The following is a 19,941-nucleotide window of genomic DNA, read 5'->3' on the forward strand; positions in this document are numbered from 1 at the left end:
CCTTTGAAAACAAGCTGGGAATACAGCAGAGGTATTTCAAAGTCCCCTGGGAATTTGCCATTTGGCAATTTAAAAAATTTTTTTAATGTTTTACTCCTCCAACTGCTAGTATGATTTTGGGCAAATTATATAGCCTGAGGATAGCTAATTACCCACACCTTACCCTGGGCCTCTGGATCTTCATCTGAAAAGTGGAAGGACTAGGGAAGAGGATTCTGAAGTCCTTCCACCTCCTAAGATTTGAGAATTTAATAATTCCTGAGTAGTAAAAAATCAGATTTTTTTCTGATACTAGGGCAATGGGTTTGTGCACTGATATGTATTCTTCCTCAAATGGGAGATTTGCCTCAAGCCTACTGTATATTCCCAGGTAGAGACTTGGCAGGCTGGTAAAGCCTAATGTAGTTTCCTTAAGAAAACTAGAAACTAGACCAAGCCACCTTGCCCATGTTCATAGGCTCCTACCATTTCCACCCATTCATTTATTCATTCATTCAACAAACATTTATTGAAGCTCTGCTATGTGCTAAGTACTAATCTTTAGAGCCTGATCTATGGCTTTTTATGTATTTTCCCTTAAACTCATGTTCTTTGACAAAATAGGCAGACAGCAGCATAGGAAATGTATATTTAATCCTTCTCTTGAATGATCAGAACTCTAAAGTCAAGTTTTCTATAACAAAATGTAATATAATCACAATTGGTCCAAAGTGCCAGGGAGGGCAGTAGGCACCATGTGAAAAATACAGGGAGGGAGTTAGAAGCAAAACATCTTTTCTATCAGGGCTTCCGTTTTCAGGGCCTCATTTCAAAGGTTCATTTCCCTTGCTTTTGGAAGTTTCTGCTTCAAGGAAGTTACATGTTTTTGTTGCCTTAATTTGAATTTTGACTAGGCAGAGTCCTGAGATCTAAATTCAGAGTAAGAGAACTTGGGATGAAATTCAGGCAGCTCTCTCACTGGACTTGGCTTGTAGAGTAGGAAAAAAAGGAAAGGCAAGTGGAAGCTTCAACCAGCTGAGGGTAATTCCATCAGGAATTCCTGGTTGCCTGAAACTGAGTTCTGGCTCTCTCTGCTGAGGCAGCAGCCAGAGAGACAGAAGCTAATGCCTAATTTTAGGAAGCAGACAGGTTTGTTTGCTGCCCTCTTTTCTAGATACTTTTCTACTTTACATCAGAGTTTCTTAATCTCAGCACCATTGACTTTTGGGGCTGGATAATTTTTTGTTGTAGATGGACAGCCTGTACATTGCAGGATGTCAAGCAGCATCCCTGAGTTCTGTCCACTAGATGCCAGCAGCACCCCCAATTTGTGACCACAAAATTGTCTCCAAAATTTTCGAATGTCTCCGGGGGTGGCATAGAATCACCTGGTTGAGTCCCACCACTCTAGATGCTGTGAAAACTGAGGTGATCACTGTCCGATCAGGATATAAAGAAGAAGCCTCAAATCTTGTGATGACATAATATCACACATGGTCAAGATGAGCGGTCCTTTCCCTGGACCATTCAAGGATAAACATCATCTGAGAAGTAAAATAGCATTAGTTTGTTTTAAAAATAAGATGCTGACATAGTTTAGAAAATCAGTGTCACCCAACTACATTTTTTATGTTAAAATTATGATCATTTTCTACATTTTTTCTTGGCATTTGTCAGGTGGGAGGAGATGCCAGGGCATTTTTGCATTTTAATGAAAAGTGAATCATTCGACCCATTAAAATGTGTGTATGCATGCTTAGTCGCTCAGTCGTGTCCAACTCTTTGCAACCCCATGGACTGTAGCCCTCCAGGTTCCTCTGTCCATGAGATTCTCTAGGCAAGAATACTAGAGTGAGTTGCCATTTCCTTCTCCACAGGATCTTCCTGACCCAGGGATCATATCTGGTCTCCTACATTGCAGGCGGATTCTTTACAGTCTGAGCCACCAGGGAAGCCCACTAAAATGCAGCCATCTCTAAATTGTGAAGCGGCAGCACATTATCAGCTTCTAACTGAATCTACTACAGTTTAATTTGTGGATTATAAAACATGGATATAGTGCAATCAGAACTTTCTAGAAACTTCCGCAGAGCAACATCACAACAATACAGCTAAAGATTCAGAGACAAAAGATATGCAATATCCCATTATCTCACTCCTTGGGTGGGAATGGTGAGGTCCCTGAGATATGGGGATACACTTGTCCCACATGCATTTTACTTGGTAGTATTAATACACTTCTCTAGTTCAGATGAATTATTTCTCAACTTTTAATATATGTCTTTGAAGATAAATTTATCTTGTTCATATTGAAGTCTTCTGTGGGTTGCTTTTGGCTTCTTTTTGCTTCTTGATCTTATTTGTTCACTCCTGAGTTCTAGACATGAATTCATTTCCCCCCAGAAATATAAAACTAGGTCATGTCTTGTGGTGAAATAGTTCTGCAGATTCCTGGGATTCTGAAAATAATAGCAATAAGATACCATTACAAGCATTCAACAAACACTTATCAAACACTGAAAGTCTCCCTTCCACTGTATATTTCTTGTTCAGAAATGGATTTGTTTTTCTGTATTTTGATGATATTCTATTGAGGCCACATGGTGTCATGGGTCGCTAGGGGAAAGGAGATGACTTGAATCTCCCCTTAAGAAAGGGGATCATCCTCACAGCAAACAGGAACTGAGAGAGGAGCTATGGACAAGCTCCTAGATGGAAGTGGAAAGATGACTTCTATCTGAGTTCTCAACCAAGGAATGTGTGTGACCTAACGCGTTATAATGTGTTATAACTATAATCATATAATCATAATTATACATTATAATCAGTTATAATGTGTATCTGAAGTAATGATCTCTTCATTTATTTTTTAAAAAATGGTTTAGGTTATCCCCCTATAGTTCTAGAGAGAAAGAAATGAAGCTATAGCTAACCAGGTGACAGTATATAACTCTTTGCATACTGTATGTGAACATATATTCATGTATGTCTTATTTTATTTAAAAAAAGATTGCAAATCATTGCCCTAAGGGAATACAAGATAAAGATGAATAGGCTATACTTTATAGGTCAGATTATCTAGTTGTAGTATATTAAAAACTCATTTACAGTGTTATGAGAATCAAGGAAAGAAGAAAGGGTTCCTTCTAATGAGATTTTCAAAGGATAGTTTCCTTAGAGAAACCTCCCTCCAGTGACAACCACAGAGTTTGGAAATGATGGAAATTGGTAGGTTTCCTTACAAAAAATCTCTTCTGCACACTGCACCATAGTGTTTGGAGAACAAGAGAAAAAATGAAAAGCAGGTCAAGAGATCCCCAGCCAAGATGGTGGAGTAGAAAGACCCTGAGATCATCTTCTCTCATGGGCACACCAAATCACAGCCATTTGCAGAACAGCCATTAATGAAAAAGCCTGGAATCTACCAGAAAAGATCTACAACTAAAGACGTAAAGAAGGAACTACAGTGAAACAGATAGGAGAGGCAGACTCATGATGTGTAGTCAAGTCCTCTACTCTGAGGTACGTGACCCACAAACTGGAGGATAATTACCTTGCAGAGGTACTCCCGAAAGAGAGAGATCTGAGCTACAGATCAGGCTCCCCAGCCCAGGGGTCCTGCACCAGGAAGATAAGCTTCCAGAACACTTGGCTTTGAAGGCCAGTGGGGCTTACTTTTAGGAGAGCAAAAGAGCTGGGGAAGAAAGACTTCACTGTTAAAGGGTGCACATAAAATCTCACATGCTCTGGAACCCAGGCAGAAGCAGTAATCTGATATGAGCCTGGGTCAGACCTACCTACTGATCCTGGAGAGTCTCCCAGAAAGGCAGGAAGCAACTGCACGTCACCCTGGGAATACAACTGCTGATGGCAGCCATTCTGGGGAGCTTCTATCATATGGATACTGACAAACACCAGTGTGAAATTCTGCGTGTAGCTCATTAGCACCAAGACCTGGCCCCACTTAACAGTCTATAAGAGTCACCAGTGCTTGGATGTCTCTGGCCAAGCAACTAACTGGGCAGGGACACAGCTCTGCCCATTAGCATACTGGCTGCCTTAAGACTACCTGAGACCATAGCGCCTCTGGATGTGGCCTTACCCACCAGAGGGCCCAGGACCTAACTCCATCCACCAGTGGGCAGGTACCAGCCCTAGAATCCCCTGGGCCAGGACGCTGCCCTCAGGAAGCCTGTTCTAGCCTCTGGGCCAACTTCAGCCACAAGGGGGCGGACACTACATGCAAAACCCACAGTCCCAAAGTCTGCAGACCTAGCCTGCCTACCAGCAAGTCAGACCCTGCCCTGAGAACCAGGTGGGCCCCAGCTCTGCCCTCTAGCAGGCCAACCCAAACTTTGAGACACCCAGACCCTGGTCCCAACTGTATCAGGAGTTCCCCTTCCCCCTCCCCTAACAATCCAAGACCAACTCTGGGCCCTGCAACCAGATTCCAGGACATAGCTTTGCCCACCAGTAGACTAGCACTGACAACCTTACTGTCACTCACCAGACAACATTACCAGAGTTCCTTGGACCCTGACTCCAGCCACCCAACACTAGCCCTGGGTCCCCCTAAGGTTCGATAGTCGGCTCTCTCTGTAGCTGGCAGCCTCAACTCATGTGGATGGCCTGGATACCAATTGGACCAGTGGCCAACCAAGCCTACTAGACCTCCCACATAGCCAGCTTGCAACAACAGGAGGACCCATGCAACCCTCATATAAAGTACTCAAGAGCATATAGTTTGGGTGATGAGAAGGGGAGTGTGCTGCTGGGACACCTAAGAGGTCTCCTACAAAATAGCACTTCTCCAAGGTGGGAAAATGTAGCCAACCTACGAGATCCATAAAAATACAAACAGCTTAGCAAAATGAGGTGACAGAGGAAGGTGTTCCAGACAAAGGAACAAGATAAAACCTCAGAGGACAACCAAGTGGAGTGAGGCAACCTACTTGGGAAAGAGTTCAGGGTAGTGACTGTAAAGATGGTCAAAGAAATAGGGAGACACAAAGAGCGAGAAGTTAAAAGTTTTTAACAAAGAGAAAATATATAGAGCAACCAGAGATGAAGAACAGAATAGCTGAAATGGAAAATATACCAGAAGGAATCAACAGTAGAGCAAATGATGGGTGAGTGAACTGAAAGACAGTAGTGGAAATCACTGATGCTGAGCAGAAAAAAGAAAAAATGAAAAGAAATGAGAGTTTAAGAGACCTCTGGGACAACATCAAGTGCACTGATATTCATGTTACAGGGGTCCCAGAAGGAGAAGAGAGAGAGAGAAAAGGACTGGGAACATATTTGAAGACATAATAGCTGAAAACCTCTCTACTCTGGAAAACAAAACAGACATCCAAGTCTAGGAAGTGCAGAGAGTCCCACACTCTGCAGAGAGCCAAAGAAGAACATATGAAGACACATTGTCATTAAAATGGCAAAATCTAAAGGTAAAAAAATATTAAAAGCAGCAAGGGGAAAGCAACAAATAGCATACTAGCAAACTCCCAGAAGGCTATCAGCTGACTTTTCAGCAGAAACTCTGCAGTTCAGAAGGGAATTGCACAGTATGTTTAAAGTGGTGAAAGGGAAAAACCTGTAACCAAGAAACTTCTAGCCAGGAAGACTCTCTCATTCAGATTCCATGGAGATACCAGCTATTTCACAGGCAAGCAAAAGTTCAGCACCACTAAGCCAGCTTTATAGGAAATGTTAAAGGAACTTCTCTAATTTAAAAAGAAAAGGCCAAATCTAGAAACATGAAAATTATGGTAGGAAAAAGCTCACAGGTGAAGGTAAACATAAAGGTAGGAAATCATGTCATGCACAAAGCTAGTAGGAAGGCTAAAAAACAAAAGCAGTAAATATCATTTATATCTTTAGTAAGCAGCTAAGGGATACATACGGAGAAGGCAATGGCAAGCCACTCCAGTACTATTGCCTAGAAAATCCCATGGATGGAGGAGCCTGGTAGGCTGCAGTCCGTGGGGTCGCTAAGTGTCCGACACGACTGAGCGACTTCACTTTCACACATTGGAGAAGGAAATGGCAACCCACTCCAGTGTTCTTGCCTGGAGAATCCCAGGGATGGGGAAGCCTGTTGGGCTTCCATCTATGGGGTCACACAGAGTCGGACACGACTGAAGTGACTTAGCAGCAGCAGCAGCAGCAGCAAGGGATACATAAAACAATGAGATGTGGAATGTGATATCAAAAACAGTAATCAAGATGGGAGGAGAGCCCAAATGCAGAGTTGTACTTTGAAATTAAGAGATCAGCAACTTAATACAATCATGTGTATATTTTATTGCTATTTAAAAGCCTCATGGTAACCACAAAACAAAAACTTATGCTAGGTACACAGAAAAGTGAAAGAAATCCAAACATAATACTAAAGATGGTCCTCAAATCACAGGAGGACAGAAGAAGAAAGGGACAGAAAAGCCTTAACAAAGAACCCCCAAGCAATTAACACAAAATGACAATAAGAACATACATATCAATAATCACTTTAGATTTAAATGGACTAAATACTCCAATCAATAGACATAGAGTGGCTGGCTGGATAGACCTGTATGTATGTCACCTCCAAGAGGCTCACTTCAGATCTAAAGACACACAGGGCCTGAGAGTGAGGGAGGATAAGGTAATCCATGTAAGTTGGAATCAAAAGAAAACTAGGGTAGCAGAACTTATGTCAGATGAGATAAACTTTAAAATAAAGACTGTTATAAGAAACAAGGACACTATGTAATGATCTAGAAATCAATCCAAGATGAAGATATAACAATTCGAATATATATGCACCCATCATAGGAGCACTTAAATACATAAAGCAAATATTAATGGATGTAAAGGGGAAATCAACAGTAACTCAATAATAGTAGGGGACTTTAAAACCTCACTTACGTTAATGAACAGGTCATCCAAACAGTATAACATCTCCAATTGGTCTAATGTGTCATTTAAGGCTAGTGTTTCCTTACTGATTATATATATATTTATCTAACATTTCATTTGAAATAATCAGAATACATATTCTTTTCAAGTACACATAGAACATTCTCCAGGGTAAAGCACATGCTGCTGTGCAGCAATGCAAGACTTGGTAAATTTTAAAAAATTGAAATCATGTAAAAACATCTTTTCCAATCACAATGCTATGAAACTAAAAGTCAACTATAAGGAAAAAAGACTGCCCCCCCCCAAAAAAAAACCCCACCGTGTGGAGCCCAAAGAGCATGCTAAACAACCAACGAGTCAATAAAGAAATCAAAGAGGAAATAAAAAAAAATGCCTGGAGATAAATGAAAATGAAAACACAGTCCAAAAATCTGTGCAAACAAAAATCTATACAACAAAAGCATGTTGTTTATAGCAAAACAAGTTAACTCAGGAAACATGATCTGACCTGATCCCCACAGCAGTCCCAAAAGAAAGGGTTTCCTCTAATTTAATTATTTGCAATTTTTGTAATCTTTGCAATTTTTATGTACTAGCTTTATCTATGTATACAACATTATGTTTTTAATTCAATCACTATTTTTTAAAAATAAATGTAATTTTTTTTTTTTTTACCATACTCAAAAAAACAAAGCAGCTAACAGATTTTTGCCTGCTCTTGAGGACTTATCTAGGCAAAGAATATATGTGCCTTGGAGAGTGTAAGATATTACAAATTATACAGGCTCACCAAGGGGATGTGAAATAGAAGGACCTTTAGGAAATGGGTGAAGGAAGTGTGGACCTGAATTACCATAGAGCAGAGGAGATTTCCAAGAAGGGAGAGAGAGGGGGCAAGGACAGAGAGCAGTAGCAGATAGCCAAGGGAAGGAGGAACCTTAGGAAGAAAAACTTGGAGAATTGTGGCTGCAGAGCTGAGGACTTTTAACTGTTATGTGACAGTGCCCTGAGAGCCACTTTAGGTTGCAGAGTAAAGGAATGCTATGATGAAAATCACATTTGAATTTTTTAATTCTGGCACTTTGTTTCCTATCACCTGAAAGAGAGGAAGGATAAGTACAAGATTTTAGAACTAGTTGGGGCATAAAATGAAGCTGGATTAGGGTAGTCTGAAAGACATGGGCAAATACCGTACAGCTTGGTATCAAATTGACCTGAGGACAGATGGGGGACAAAAATAGCTCTAAGGTTGTGAGCTGGTGCATGGTGGTAGTCCACTGAGTAATGTGGTAGTGTTGACTGTAACTTCATAAACTCAGTGGTATGCAAACTCTGCATACAGAAGAATATTTAGAAAGAAATGTTCCACCAATAATTAGAGCCGAAGGCCTGAAGGGACAGTGGGAAGTCTCAGCAGGAAGGCTAGTTGGTGAGTGCTTTGTCAAGTCTCTAGTCAACAGGGTCTTTGTTGGGGGGTGGGCACTGCTGGGGGGAAGAAGCTACTTATGTGATTATGTTCATGTTATGTTTCTTTGTGGAATTCAGAGTAATGCTGCTGCTGCTAAGTCGCTTTAGTCGTGTCCGACTCTGTGCGACCCTGTAGACGGCAGCCCACCAGGCTCCCCAGTCCCTGGGATTCTCCAGGCAAGAACACTGGAGTGGGTTGCCATTTCCTTCTCCAATGCATGAAAGTGAAAAGTGAAAGTGAAGTCGCTCAGTCGTGTCTGACTCTTCGCAACCCCATGGACTGCAGCCTACCAGGCTCCTCCACCCATGGGATTTTCCAGGCAAGAGTACTGGAGTGGGGTGCCATTGCCTTCTCCAACAGAGTAATGAGTCAGGGCCAAATATCTCTTTCTCTTCAGTAAGATGTTTTCCTTCAAGGATGACTCAATAAATGAAAAGGTGTTTGAATTTATACAAATACTTGAATTGTACAGAGTTGGTTTCCCTGTAAGTCTGTCAATGAGGTCTATACTCTTTTTTTAACAAATACTTACCTTTTACAATAGCAGTGGAAATAGTGCCTACTACCCTGACATTATTAATGTTTCTCTCTGAGGCTGATGCTGGGGGCTGCTTGATTCTTGTTAGGGACACAAGCACACACATACACAGAGGATCCCCAACACCATTTGTGATTCATCTCACCTGTCATACAAATGACTTTGCATATTTCTGTGTAACCAAGGTATGTTATTTTAGCATCAGATAAAAGCAGAGCAGCAAGAGTACCCCGTCGATGACAGAAGAAGCAGAGACACACAGGGAAGCCTTTGAGTTCAGCAGCTGTAGGTGACTTCGCCTTTTAATCTCCGAGTCTGTAAAGGAAGAGAAAAAATTTCAGGATCATAGAGGAAAAGGTGATGTCTTCTTCACATGGCTGGCTAACAAAGAAAAGTACCCCCAAGCAGAACAAGTTGTTCCTAATATAACTTGTGCCCTAATTTGGGGGGAATTACCACATTTCTGTAACTGGCTTAAAAGCAGAGCTTTCCCTTTCTTGAGAGGTGTTCCATTTTCTCTTCCAGTCCGGTGAGCACTCAGCCAAATGAAAAACGATGCCAATAAACAGATTGCTATTGGTTACCAAATAAAAAATAGGCTAAACCAAGAGCCACCGCCAGTCCTTGGTTTCAGACGCATTTTTTTCCCTCTAGACAGTGACCTTTACAGGTTCTGTGTCATTTGCTTTCATCACAGCACTACCAAGTAATGAGAAAATATTGTTCTCATTTTGAAGTAGAGAAAGGCAAAAGTGAAGAATTAAATTACTCTTTACTCTATTTTCTCCCTAGACAGTCCAATGTCATTTAGTTCATTTCAACTCTGACACTTAATAGCTGTGTGACTTCAGGCAAGTTTAGGCAAGTTAATCTCTATGTGCCTCAGTTTCTTCATCTGTAAGATAGGGCTAAAATAATAATCAACTTCTTAGGGTTCTTATGAGGATTAATGAGTTAATACGTATAAACATTTAGAACCTAGCCCCATAGTAAGCACTCAATAAGTATTAGCTATAAAAATAACAGTAACCCCACTCAAGCCTAATAAACATTACTTCCATTAAGTTGATCATTTCTAAATCCACCTCCTTAACCCCAATTCTGTCCTAAATTCCACATCTGTATTTATAGTTACTACCGTATGTCAGTTTAAAAATGTAATATTCAGCAAATATTTTTGAGTGCCTGTTGTTTGAATTCAAAGGAGTCCAATAAACACCCTCTCCCCCACTGAGCTCTGAATCAGTTAAAGAGTAAGACGAAAAAAGTGAGGCAACTGGAAGACTAAAATTACCTTTATTCCTGATAAAGCTGATAATAAAGAATTATGCTTTGTTTGCAGGGAAGAGGGCTGCAGGCATCTTAAGACTGGGGCCTGCTTTCTCCCGCAAGGGCAAATCCTGCCCCTGAAAACTGATGACTCAGAGGAGCTAATTTCTGGTTAGCTAGAGAGAAAGGAACATAATTCCTTGTGTTATAGAATAACACAAGCAGCTCAGCTCTTGTGTTGAGCTACTTATGCTTCCCCTAATAAACTCACTGATGGGGTGAGTTAATTCCTCCTCCTTTGAGAAAGAGTGAAAGAGGGGAGAAGAGAGAGACTAGAAGTGTTACACTGGTGGTAGGGGTCTCTTCCCGTGGAAGAAGTCTGTGGCGTAGGGATGAAGCAGCCTCCCCCAGACTTGTCATGTGCTGGGTCATGTGCTAAGCACTGGACATCTCTGCCTTTGTACACAGTGGACGCTTTCAACACAGCATCTCTAAAATCTTTAATTTCTTACCAAACACATTGCTCTTCCTGCATTTTCATTATTGCTGTTGTTGGTAGCATTACTAACCTTCTAAACAATCTGGGTGGAAATATCAGACCCCTTTCAAGCTATTCCTTCTCTTGTCCTCCACATTTGTGTCACCAAGGCTTGCAGATTATTTTCTTCATTAACTTTTGATTCTTCCCCCTTTCCTTCCCATTGTCACTGCCCCAGTTAAGATCCTCATAGTTTCTCCCCTGGACACTGATACAGGCTCCTGACTTCATGCCTTTCTAGTCAATTAAAGTCAGTTTTTCTCTTCAAAACCCAGCTTGAACTCTTTCTCGTCTATTGAGCCACTCATAATATTGAGCCACTCATCATAACTCTTTCCCCTAGACACCATATCCACCCTGATTAACTTCCCTTATGACAACTGTGCTATTCATCTTAGTGTTTCATAGGACTTGCAGATTGCTTGTCATGTGTTTGGCACTCAGTAGATACTTGTTGAATGAATGACCCCAGTTAGCAATAAGAGAACACAGGATATAAACCCCACGGTCTCACTCAGTTGTTTAAACACTTACCCTGTGCATGGTAAAAAGGAGTTATGTTAGTTTATGTTGATTTTGAGTTATGTCACGCTTCTAAAAGTTGTATATAGTCCTAATACTGGTATATGGAGCACCTGTTCTAATGTATCTGATAAGCATGCGCTGAAAGAGAACCTGCTCACTGAATAAAAGCTGTGCTCAATTTCTGTGGTTTGTTCAGTTACTGCCATTTCTATTAGCATTCGGTATATAGTTTGGAGCTTTTAATTGAGATCTAAACTGAGGTACTCTTGCTAACACTCATTGTTTTAAATGCCTGACACTTCATTCTCCCTTCTCTTCTGGGAAGGCCTTTCATCCAGGTACTGTCTCATTGGTCTAAGAACAGGTAGCTGACCGAAGTTGAGCCTTTCTGGGAATGTAGAGTCAGACTGAGGTATTGAGCTTCAGTCTGGTTACTCTCTTGAGTGAAAGAGACTTTTAAAGGTAAGCTGCTGCTGCTGCTAAGTCACGTCAGTCGTGTCCGACTCTGTGTGACCTCATAGACAGCAGCCCAACAAGCTCCTCTGTCCCTGGGATTCTCTAGGCAAGAATACTGGAGTGGGTCTCCATTTCCTTCTTCAATGCATGAAAGTGAAAAGTGAAAGTGATGTCGCTCAGTCATGTCTGACTCTTAGCGACCCCATCGACTGCAGCCTGCCAGGCTCCTCCATCCATGGGATTCTCCAGGCAAGAGTACTGGAGTGGGTTGCCATTGCCTTCACCATTTAAAGGTAAGAGCTTTTGGCAACCATATTTTCCCTGTTGACTAAAACAAAAGAGAGTAAATTAGACAGAATTTCATACAGAATAAACTAGAAATGAGAGACAAAGACCAGTGGAATTTAAGTTCTTGGTTCCAGCTGTTCCTAAAGTCATACTGTACTTCCTGACCTTGGTTTCATGAGGTATCCTAGTACCCTGAGTTGGTTTTGTTTTGTGTTATAGGCAACTAAAAGCATTCTGATTGGTACAGTCATCAATTTGTTCCACAGGATAGTAGAAGAACTCTCTTTTCCTCATGTAGATGATTTTTTTTATTAGATACTGTTTTACCAAAGCAATCCTTCTGAGTTAGACAGGGCCTCAGAATCCTAAACACTGCTATCCAGGCAGTAAGAAGGCACACAAATGAAAACTAATTGTCAGCTTTGCCCTGTAGGCCATAAATACTCTTTTGTATTAGTTTTGTTCTTACATAATGCAGTCTCAACTGGAATTGTGATTGAGGTCTCAGTGAAACTTTCTGTGTCCTGGTACATAATATATCTGTTAAAGAAATTAAATTTTAATTTATACTTGATTATAACCGCAATAAACTCATACCACAAATGTGAAGGAGCCCACCTGTCACTTTGATGTCCCCTGTGGCTTTGGCAATGTTGTTTTCAATCATACAAGAGTAAGTGTTGTTGACTGTGACATTGTAGAGTACGGACACAACCTTCATGGTCACATTCTCAGAGTTCAGCTCAAAGCTAGTGTTGGAGACTTCTGAGAAGTTGGCTCCCTGGTCAACTTGGGATGCCCAGACCACTGTGGGCTGGGGAAACCACCGGGGAGCCTCACATCGTAAGCTCTCTGAGCTGGCGTTATAGTCCACGTTCACCTCTGGGATGCTGAAGGCTGCAGGTCAAAAGGACAGATGTTAAGGTTGGACAATAAGACAATGTAGCCTTTGAGGTGCTAGGTCTTACAACAAAGACACTGAAGTGACTCAGTACTTTCCCAGTGGGCTGTGTATGGCTCATTGTATTACAGATGCAAAAAGTGATTTGTTCACAGTATTGCTATATCACAACATTCTGGCCAATATCACAAACTCTGAGGACCTACGTTCTAGATGTAATTGTTACACAAATAAATTTCTCCACGTAAGAGGAGTTCCAGTGATCATACAAAAAAATTTTATTAGCTAGGGAAGTTGGGTGTTTATTTTCCCAGGCACCTGTGAAGCCTCCTAAATTTTATGTATTTTTCTGCCTGGAGGGTAAAGTTAGGGTGGGGAGGGAGAAGGAAGAAACAAAGAGCATTCACCTATCACCCACAGAAATTCCACACACAGAACTTGTGATCATGGAGATTTGAAGTTTGCTCCGGTAGGGATTGCCCCGGTGTCCATGAATAAAGACAGGCATTTGTTTTCTTCTAAGATGTTTCTCCCTGGGCTGGCAAGTACATTTTGAAATTAAAACTAACTTCCTCATCTATCTAGGCAGAGAGACAACTGTAAAAAATGTTAAGTTGTGGACTTTGGCCAGTAAATGTTTATTATGCCAAAAAGGCAGGACGCACATTGTTAATATATTCAGCATCTTCCTTTGTCCAGGACTGTGCTAGTGTTGAGTGAGAAGTGGAAGGACAGCTTTGCCATCCCCTTAAAGAGCCTGCAGCATAGCAGGGGAGCCCAGACTCATGCACTTGGAACAGATTAGGAATGAGCTCCTGGGAGTTGATGTGAGAACCTGAGTGTACATGATGATGAACTGCCATTTATTGAGCGTGTGCTCTGGGCTATGGACCAAACTCGAGACACTATTTCATTTGTTTGTCAAAACAGCCTCAGGTATATCTATTATTGTGACCACTTTAAAAAATAAGTTTTTAATTCTGGAATGATTTTATTTATCTTTTGGCCATGTACTGCAGCATGTGGAATCTTAATTCCCCAACCAGGGATCGAACCGGTGCCCCCTGCATTGAAAGCGTGGAGTCTAAACCACTGGACTGCCAGGGAAGTACATGGAATAATTTTAGATTTATAGAAAAGTTGCAAAGATAGTACAGAGGGTTCTTGTATGCTCCTTACTCAGTTTCTGCTAACATAACCATGACACATTTATCAAAACTGAGAAACAATTAATATTGTTTATGTATTACTATCAACTCCAGACTTTATTTGGATTTTATCAGTTTTTCCACTAATGTCTATTTCCTATTCCAGGATCCCAATCAGAATGTCACATTGCCCTTATTTGTCATGTCTTTTTAGATTCCTCTGGTCTGTGACATGTTCTCAGTCTTTCCATGTTTTTCATGACCTTGACAGTTTTGAGGAGTACTCGGTTCAATTCAGTTCACTTGCTCAGTCGTATCCAACTCTTTGCGACCCGATGGACTGCAGCCTGCCAAACTTCCCTGTCCATTACCAACTCCTGGAGTTTACTCAAACTCTTATCCATTGAGTCGGTGATGCCATCCAACCATCTCATCCTCTGTTGTCCCCTTCTCCTCCTGCCTTCAATCTTTCCTGTCATCAGGGTCTTTTCTAATGAGTCAGTTCTTCATATCAGGTGGCCAAAGTATTGGAGCTTCAGCTTCAGCATCAGTCCTTTCAATGAATATTCAGGACCGATTTCCTTTAAGATGGACTGGTTTGATCTCCTTGCAGTCCAAGGGAACTCTTCTCCAACAGTTCAAAAGCATCAATTCTTCAGTGCTCAGCTTTCTTTATAGTCCAACTCTCACATCCATACATGATTACTGGAAAAACCATTGCTTTGACTAGACAGACCTTTGTTGGCAAGTAATGTCTCTGCTTTTTAATATGCTGTCTATGTTGGTCATAGCTTCTCTTCCAAGGAGCAAGAGTCTTGTAATTTCATGACTGCAGTTACCATCTGCAGTGATTTTGCTGCTGCTGCTACTGCTGCTGCTGCTAAGTTGATTCAGTTGTGTCCGACTCTGTGAGAACCCATAGATGGCAGCCCACCAGGCTCCCCCATCTCTGAGATTCTCCAGGCAAGAACACTGGAGTGGGTTGCCATTTCCTTCTCTGGCAGTGATTTTGGAGCCCCCCCAAAATGAAGTCTGTCACTGTTTCCATTGTTTCCCCATCTATTTGCCATGAAGTGATGGGACCAGATGCCATGGTCTTCATTTTTTGAATGTTGAGTTTTAAGCCAACATTTTTACTCTCTTCTTTCACCTTCTTCAAGAGGCTCTTTAGTTCCTCTTCACTTTCTGTCATTAGCATGGTGTCATCTGCATGTCTGAGGTTATTGACATTTCTCCTGGCAATCTTGATTCCAACTTATGCTTCCTCCAGTCCAGAGTTTCTCATGATATACTCTGCATATAATTTAAATAAGCAGGGTGACAATATACAGCCTTGACGTACTCCTTTTGCTATTTGGAACCAGTCTGTTGTTCCATGTCCAGTTCTAACTGTTGCTTCTTGACCTGCATACAGATTTCTCAGGAGGCAGGTTAGGTGGTCTGGTATTCCCATCTCTTTCAGAATTTTCCACAGTTTGTTGTGGTCCATACAGTCAAAGGCTTTGGTGTAGTCATAAAGCAGAAGTAGATGTTTTTCTGGAATTCTCTTGCTTTTTCAATGATCCAACATTGAAAAACGTTGGCAATATGATCTCTGGTTCCTCTGCCTTTTCTAAATCCAGCTTGAACATCTGGAAGTTCACGGTTCACATACTGTTGAAGCCTGGCTTGGAGGATTTTGAGCATTACTTTGCAAGTGTGTGAGATGAGTCCAATTGTGTGGTAGTTTGAACTTTCTTTGTCATTGCCTTTCTTTGGGATTGGAATGAAAACTGACCTTTTCCAGTCCTGTGGCCACTGCTGAGTTTTCCAATTTTGCTGGCATATTGAGTGCAGCACTTTTACAGCATCATCTTTTAGGATTTGAAATAGCTCAACTGGAATTCCATCACCTCTACTAGCTTTGTTTGTGGTAATGCTTCCTAAGGCCCACTTGACTTCACATTCCAGGATATCTGGCTCTAGGTGAGTGATCACACCATCATGGTTATCTGGGTCATGAAGATCTTTTTTGTGTAGTTCTTGTGTGTATTCTTGCCACCTCTTCTTAGTATCTTCTGCTTCTGTTAGGTCCATACCATTTTGTCCTTCATCGTGCCCATCTTTGCATGAAATGTTCCCTTGGTATCTCTAATTTTCTTGAAGAGATCTCTAGTCTTTACCATTCTAATGAGGAGTACTAGCTAGATATTTTGTAGGATGTCCTCTGTTGGAATTTGTCTGATGATTTCCTCATGGTTAGACTGAGATTGTGGATTTTGGAGAGGAAAACAATAGAAGTTAAAGTGCTGTTCTCGTTATGTCACATGAAAGAGTGCATGCAATCAGCAAGACTTAAACATAAGGATGTTAGCTTTGATCACATGGCTGAGGCTGTGTTTGCTAGGTTTCTTTGGAAGTTGGACTTCACTAACACATCCTAAGTGTGGTGGTTGGGGGAGCAGGGAACTTCTAAGCTCCACCTCCCAGAAGGGGAGAGATCTAAAATTGTTATTTGGAATTCATCTATAAAGAAAATTTGTTTCATCTCACTCATGTAAGAATGGACTTGTGTATTTATTTTATACTTAGTTATAATTTAATACTGTGTTGTTAATTTTGTTGCTCAGATCATTCCAGCTTTCCCACTGGAAGTCCTTTCAGTTGGCTCCAGTGTCCCTTTAATGTGACTCTCTTAATCCCTATTTTAATATGGAGAAGCTAAGTCTCAGTGAGGTTGCCTTGCCTAGGCCACTGTTATGTGCCCAGGTCTGTCTCTAGATCTGTGCTTCAAACCATTACATATACATGTCATGAGAGTTCCAAGAAAGACCTGTGCAGACTAACTTAGGCTGGGAAGTCTCAGAATACTTTCTATCTTTCAAAGTGAAGTCGCTCAGTTGTGTTCGACTCTTTCCGACCCCATGGACTGTATCCTACCAGGCTCCTCTGTCCATGGGATTTTCCAGGCAATAGTACTGGAGTGGATTGCCATTTCCTTCTCCAGGGGATCCTCCCGACCCAGGGATCGAACCCGGGTCTCCCGCATTGTAGACAGGCACTTTACCGTCTGAGCCACCAGGGAAGTCCTATCTTCCAAGGCTCCTATTAAATGTCAAATTCTCATCCTTCCCATCCCTTTACTCCCTATGCATTTGGATATGATCTCTGAATCCCCAAATCACTCTGTATTTTCTCTGATTTAATACACTTTACCAATTATTATAGATTTTACACATATTTCTTAATCTCTGCCCTGACCCTCAACTCTATAAGCTCTACACTATGAGCTCTGGCTCTAGAAGGAAGGACAATTATCTTTTTCTTAATCATCTTTATACTCTTACAGTGTCTGAGTCCCTTGTACATAAATTCTGAAAATGTTAAATTTAGTTGGTAAGGAAGTGTGGATTTTACTGGAGGATTAGTGAGTGTATAGGATAATATTGTTTTGGTCAATTACCTTTGAACTTCTCCTATAATGGTTTCCACTGCTGTGAGCCCCTGGAGGTACTGATTTCAGACTTGGGCTAGAGCCCACTTAGAACAGAAAAGTCTCAGACCAGATTATATATAATCTTCTCTCACTAGTAAGACTGAAGGCTACCATAAAAGAGAAAGAACAGAGAGCTACTGAGGGAGAAAAATTATTTTGGAAAAATATTTCAGGGGATATATGAGAAAATTCAGAAGAGGCTAGAGTCCTGAACAAAAGATTTTAAGACTTAATATTATAGTGGGCTACTGCTGGAGTTGGTGTGAGTCTTAGACAGCAAGGATGGCTGCTAACAGAATTCAGATGGTCTTTGTTGGATATTAGTCACTCATGAGCCACACTCTCTAGTCTCAAATATCTCCTGGCCCCTTCTTTCCAACTTCTCAAAAGTAACTTACCTCCAGTTTTATATTCGAGGTTAGCATTCCCCTTGCCCTTAGAAGTGATGATGTAACATTTATAGGTGCCAGCATCCGTGAGTTGTACATTTTTCAGCCTCAAAGAGGCATTACCAACTATTACTTGATCAGAAAACACAGCTGTCCGGCCTCTGAACATTTCATCCTGATCTGACAGGACATCTTTGCCTTCTTTGAACTCATGGACTAAGCCCATGACACCTTCCTTCAGCCACTTTATCACGATATCAGCAAGTTTGATGTCAGGTTCAAAAGTACAACTCAGGATGCCATCTTCCCCGATGTTCCCAGCTGAGGTGAGAGTAGTGACTGTGATGGAGTGTCTTCCTACAATTCAGGAAACAAAGGTCAATGCCAAGGGAAGGTTTGGAACATCTACAACCAAATCCTTCATCATTAAAAAGGTAAACAGTGACTTCTGTAATAAATTAGAAATATACACAACAGGAGAGTCATGAAAAAAGAAGACATAATAGAGCTTTAAGACAATAGTTTTGATACCTCCAGCAGATCTGCCAATAGCTGATTAAAAAAAGCTATACTATAGCTTTTTGAGACCAAGCAACCAAAACCTTGAGACCAAACAAGAGGAGAATGTATTGGACTTGAGTTTTGAAGATGAGAATTCCAATCCTGGTTTGGTCAGTTATGAGCTTTGCGAACTTGATTGCTGCTGCTGCTGCTAAGTCACTTCCGTCGTGTCCGACTCTGTGTGACCCCATAGACGGAAGCCCACCAGGCTCCCCTGTCCCTGGGATTCTCCAGGCAAGAACACTGGAGTGGGTTGCCATTTCCTTCTCCAATGTGTGAAAGTGGAAAGTGAAAATTGAAAGTGAAGTCACTCAGTCGTGTCTGACCCTTAGTGACCCCACGGACTGCAGCCTACCAGGCTCCTCCATCCATGGGATTTTCCAGGCAAGAGTACTGGAGTGGCTTGCCATTGCCTTCTCCAGCGAACTTGACTACACCTCTGGATTTCAGAAAATTGGAGGTAAGGATATCTGCCTTACCTACCTTAAGGAGCTCTTGTGAGAATCAAAATCAAATGGATGTGAACTTGATTTGCAAACTGTAATTACCCATATAAGGTAATTGTTACTCTTAGTTAACCAGAAGTGGCATAGAAATGAAATCTCATGTTAACTAAATGTGGCTAATAATTCTGAAGAATGCTAAGTTCTAAAGTGCTGTTACTTTTATCTCCACCTGAATGATAAGGAAACTAAGGCATAGAGAATAGAAGTGACTTGATCAAGGTTAGAGTGCTAGCTATGGTATAATGAAGAATGGTACTTAATTGATTTGGGGCCAAAGATAGAAGTCACACCCTCCTCTCCAAACATATCACAAGTAGAAGTATTAATTATGATGACAGCCATGTCCACTGCCCCTTCTGAAGTTGCCCACTCAGCCTGTAAAGGACTGACCAACTCTTCTTGCTGTACTGGAGGCTGTTGATTGAGGATGTCTATGGGGTAATTTAATTAACTGAATATTCTTGAGAGCCTCCTTCTGTGATTTGGATGGGAAGCTAAGGAGAAGGATGGTCTTAGAACTCAAGAAGAGAGTGGTACAGACCCAAAGAAGTGTGGGGGGACCATGAGAGGAAAAATGAAGGGAGTCCCCCATCCCCAGTGCTGTCTTAGATCCTGAAGGTTTTCAGGTCTGGTTTCTGTCCACCTTCTGAGTATCTTTTAAACAAACACTGATTATAATGGTCTGCACAAACATCTCTTTCTTATAACCAAGAAAGTCCTACATATGATGGGTGCTGAGCACTTCTCAGCTGGACTTCTCAGCTTCCTTGCTGGTGTTCCTGCCGCTTATCTTTGCATCCAGGTGGACCTTAAGGAACAATCTGAACATCTCAGGTTTTTTTAAATACTGTTTGTTATTTTTTAGCTCTGAATTTTTGTTTTGACTGCACTGGGTCTTCATTGCAGCACATGGGCTTAGTTGCCCTGTGGCATGTAGGATCTTAGTTCCCCAACCAGGGATGGAACCCATATCCCCTGTAGTGGAAGGCAGGTTCTTAAC

The 19,941-nt window shown here is 41.4% G+C and overlaps 1 protein-coding gene across 2 annotated transcripts in view; it reads right to left on the bottom strand.

Annotated features, from left to right (window-relative positions):
• Positions 1 to 614: 614 nt before the first annotated feature.
• VTCN1 (V-set domain containing T cell activation inhibitor 1) overlaps positions 615 to 19,941 on the bottom strand; it is a 79,853-nt gene continuing 60,526 nt past the window's right edge. For both annotated transcript variants that reach the window (XM_055403802.2, XM_055403799.2), the window contains 4 exons: positions 17,884 to 18,231; positions 12,580 to 12,858; positions 9,031 to 9,200; positions 615 to 2,438 (listed from right to left, as the gene is read on the bottom strand). In XM_055403802.2, coding sequence (XP_055259777.1) covers positions 9,076 to 9,200; positions 12,580 to 12,858; positions 17,884 to 18,231 — 752 coding nt within the window. In that variant the 3' untranslated portion in view covers positions 615 to 2,438; positions 9,031 to 9,075. The remainder of the gene's footprint in view (positions 2,439 to 9,030; positions 9,201 to 12,579; positions 12,859 to 17,883; positions 18,232 to 19,941) is intronic.

Source organism: Moschus berezovskii, chromosome 4 (genome assembly GCF_049115385.1).
Source record: "Moschus berezovskii isolate FMDL1 chromosome 4, NW_MosBer_1.0, whole genome shotgun sequence".
Taxonomy (NCBI): Eukaryota; Metazoa; Chordata; class Mammalia; order Artiodactyla; family Moschidae; genus Moschus; species Moschus berezovskii.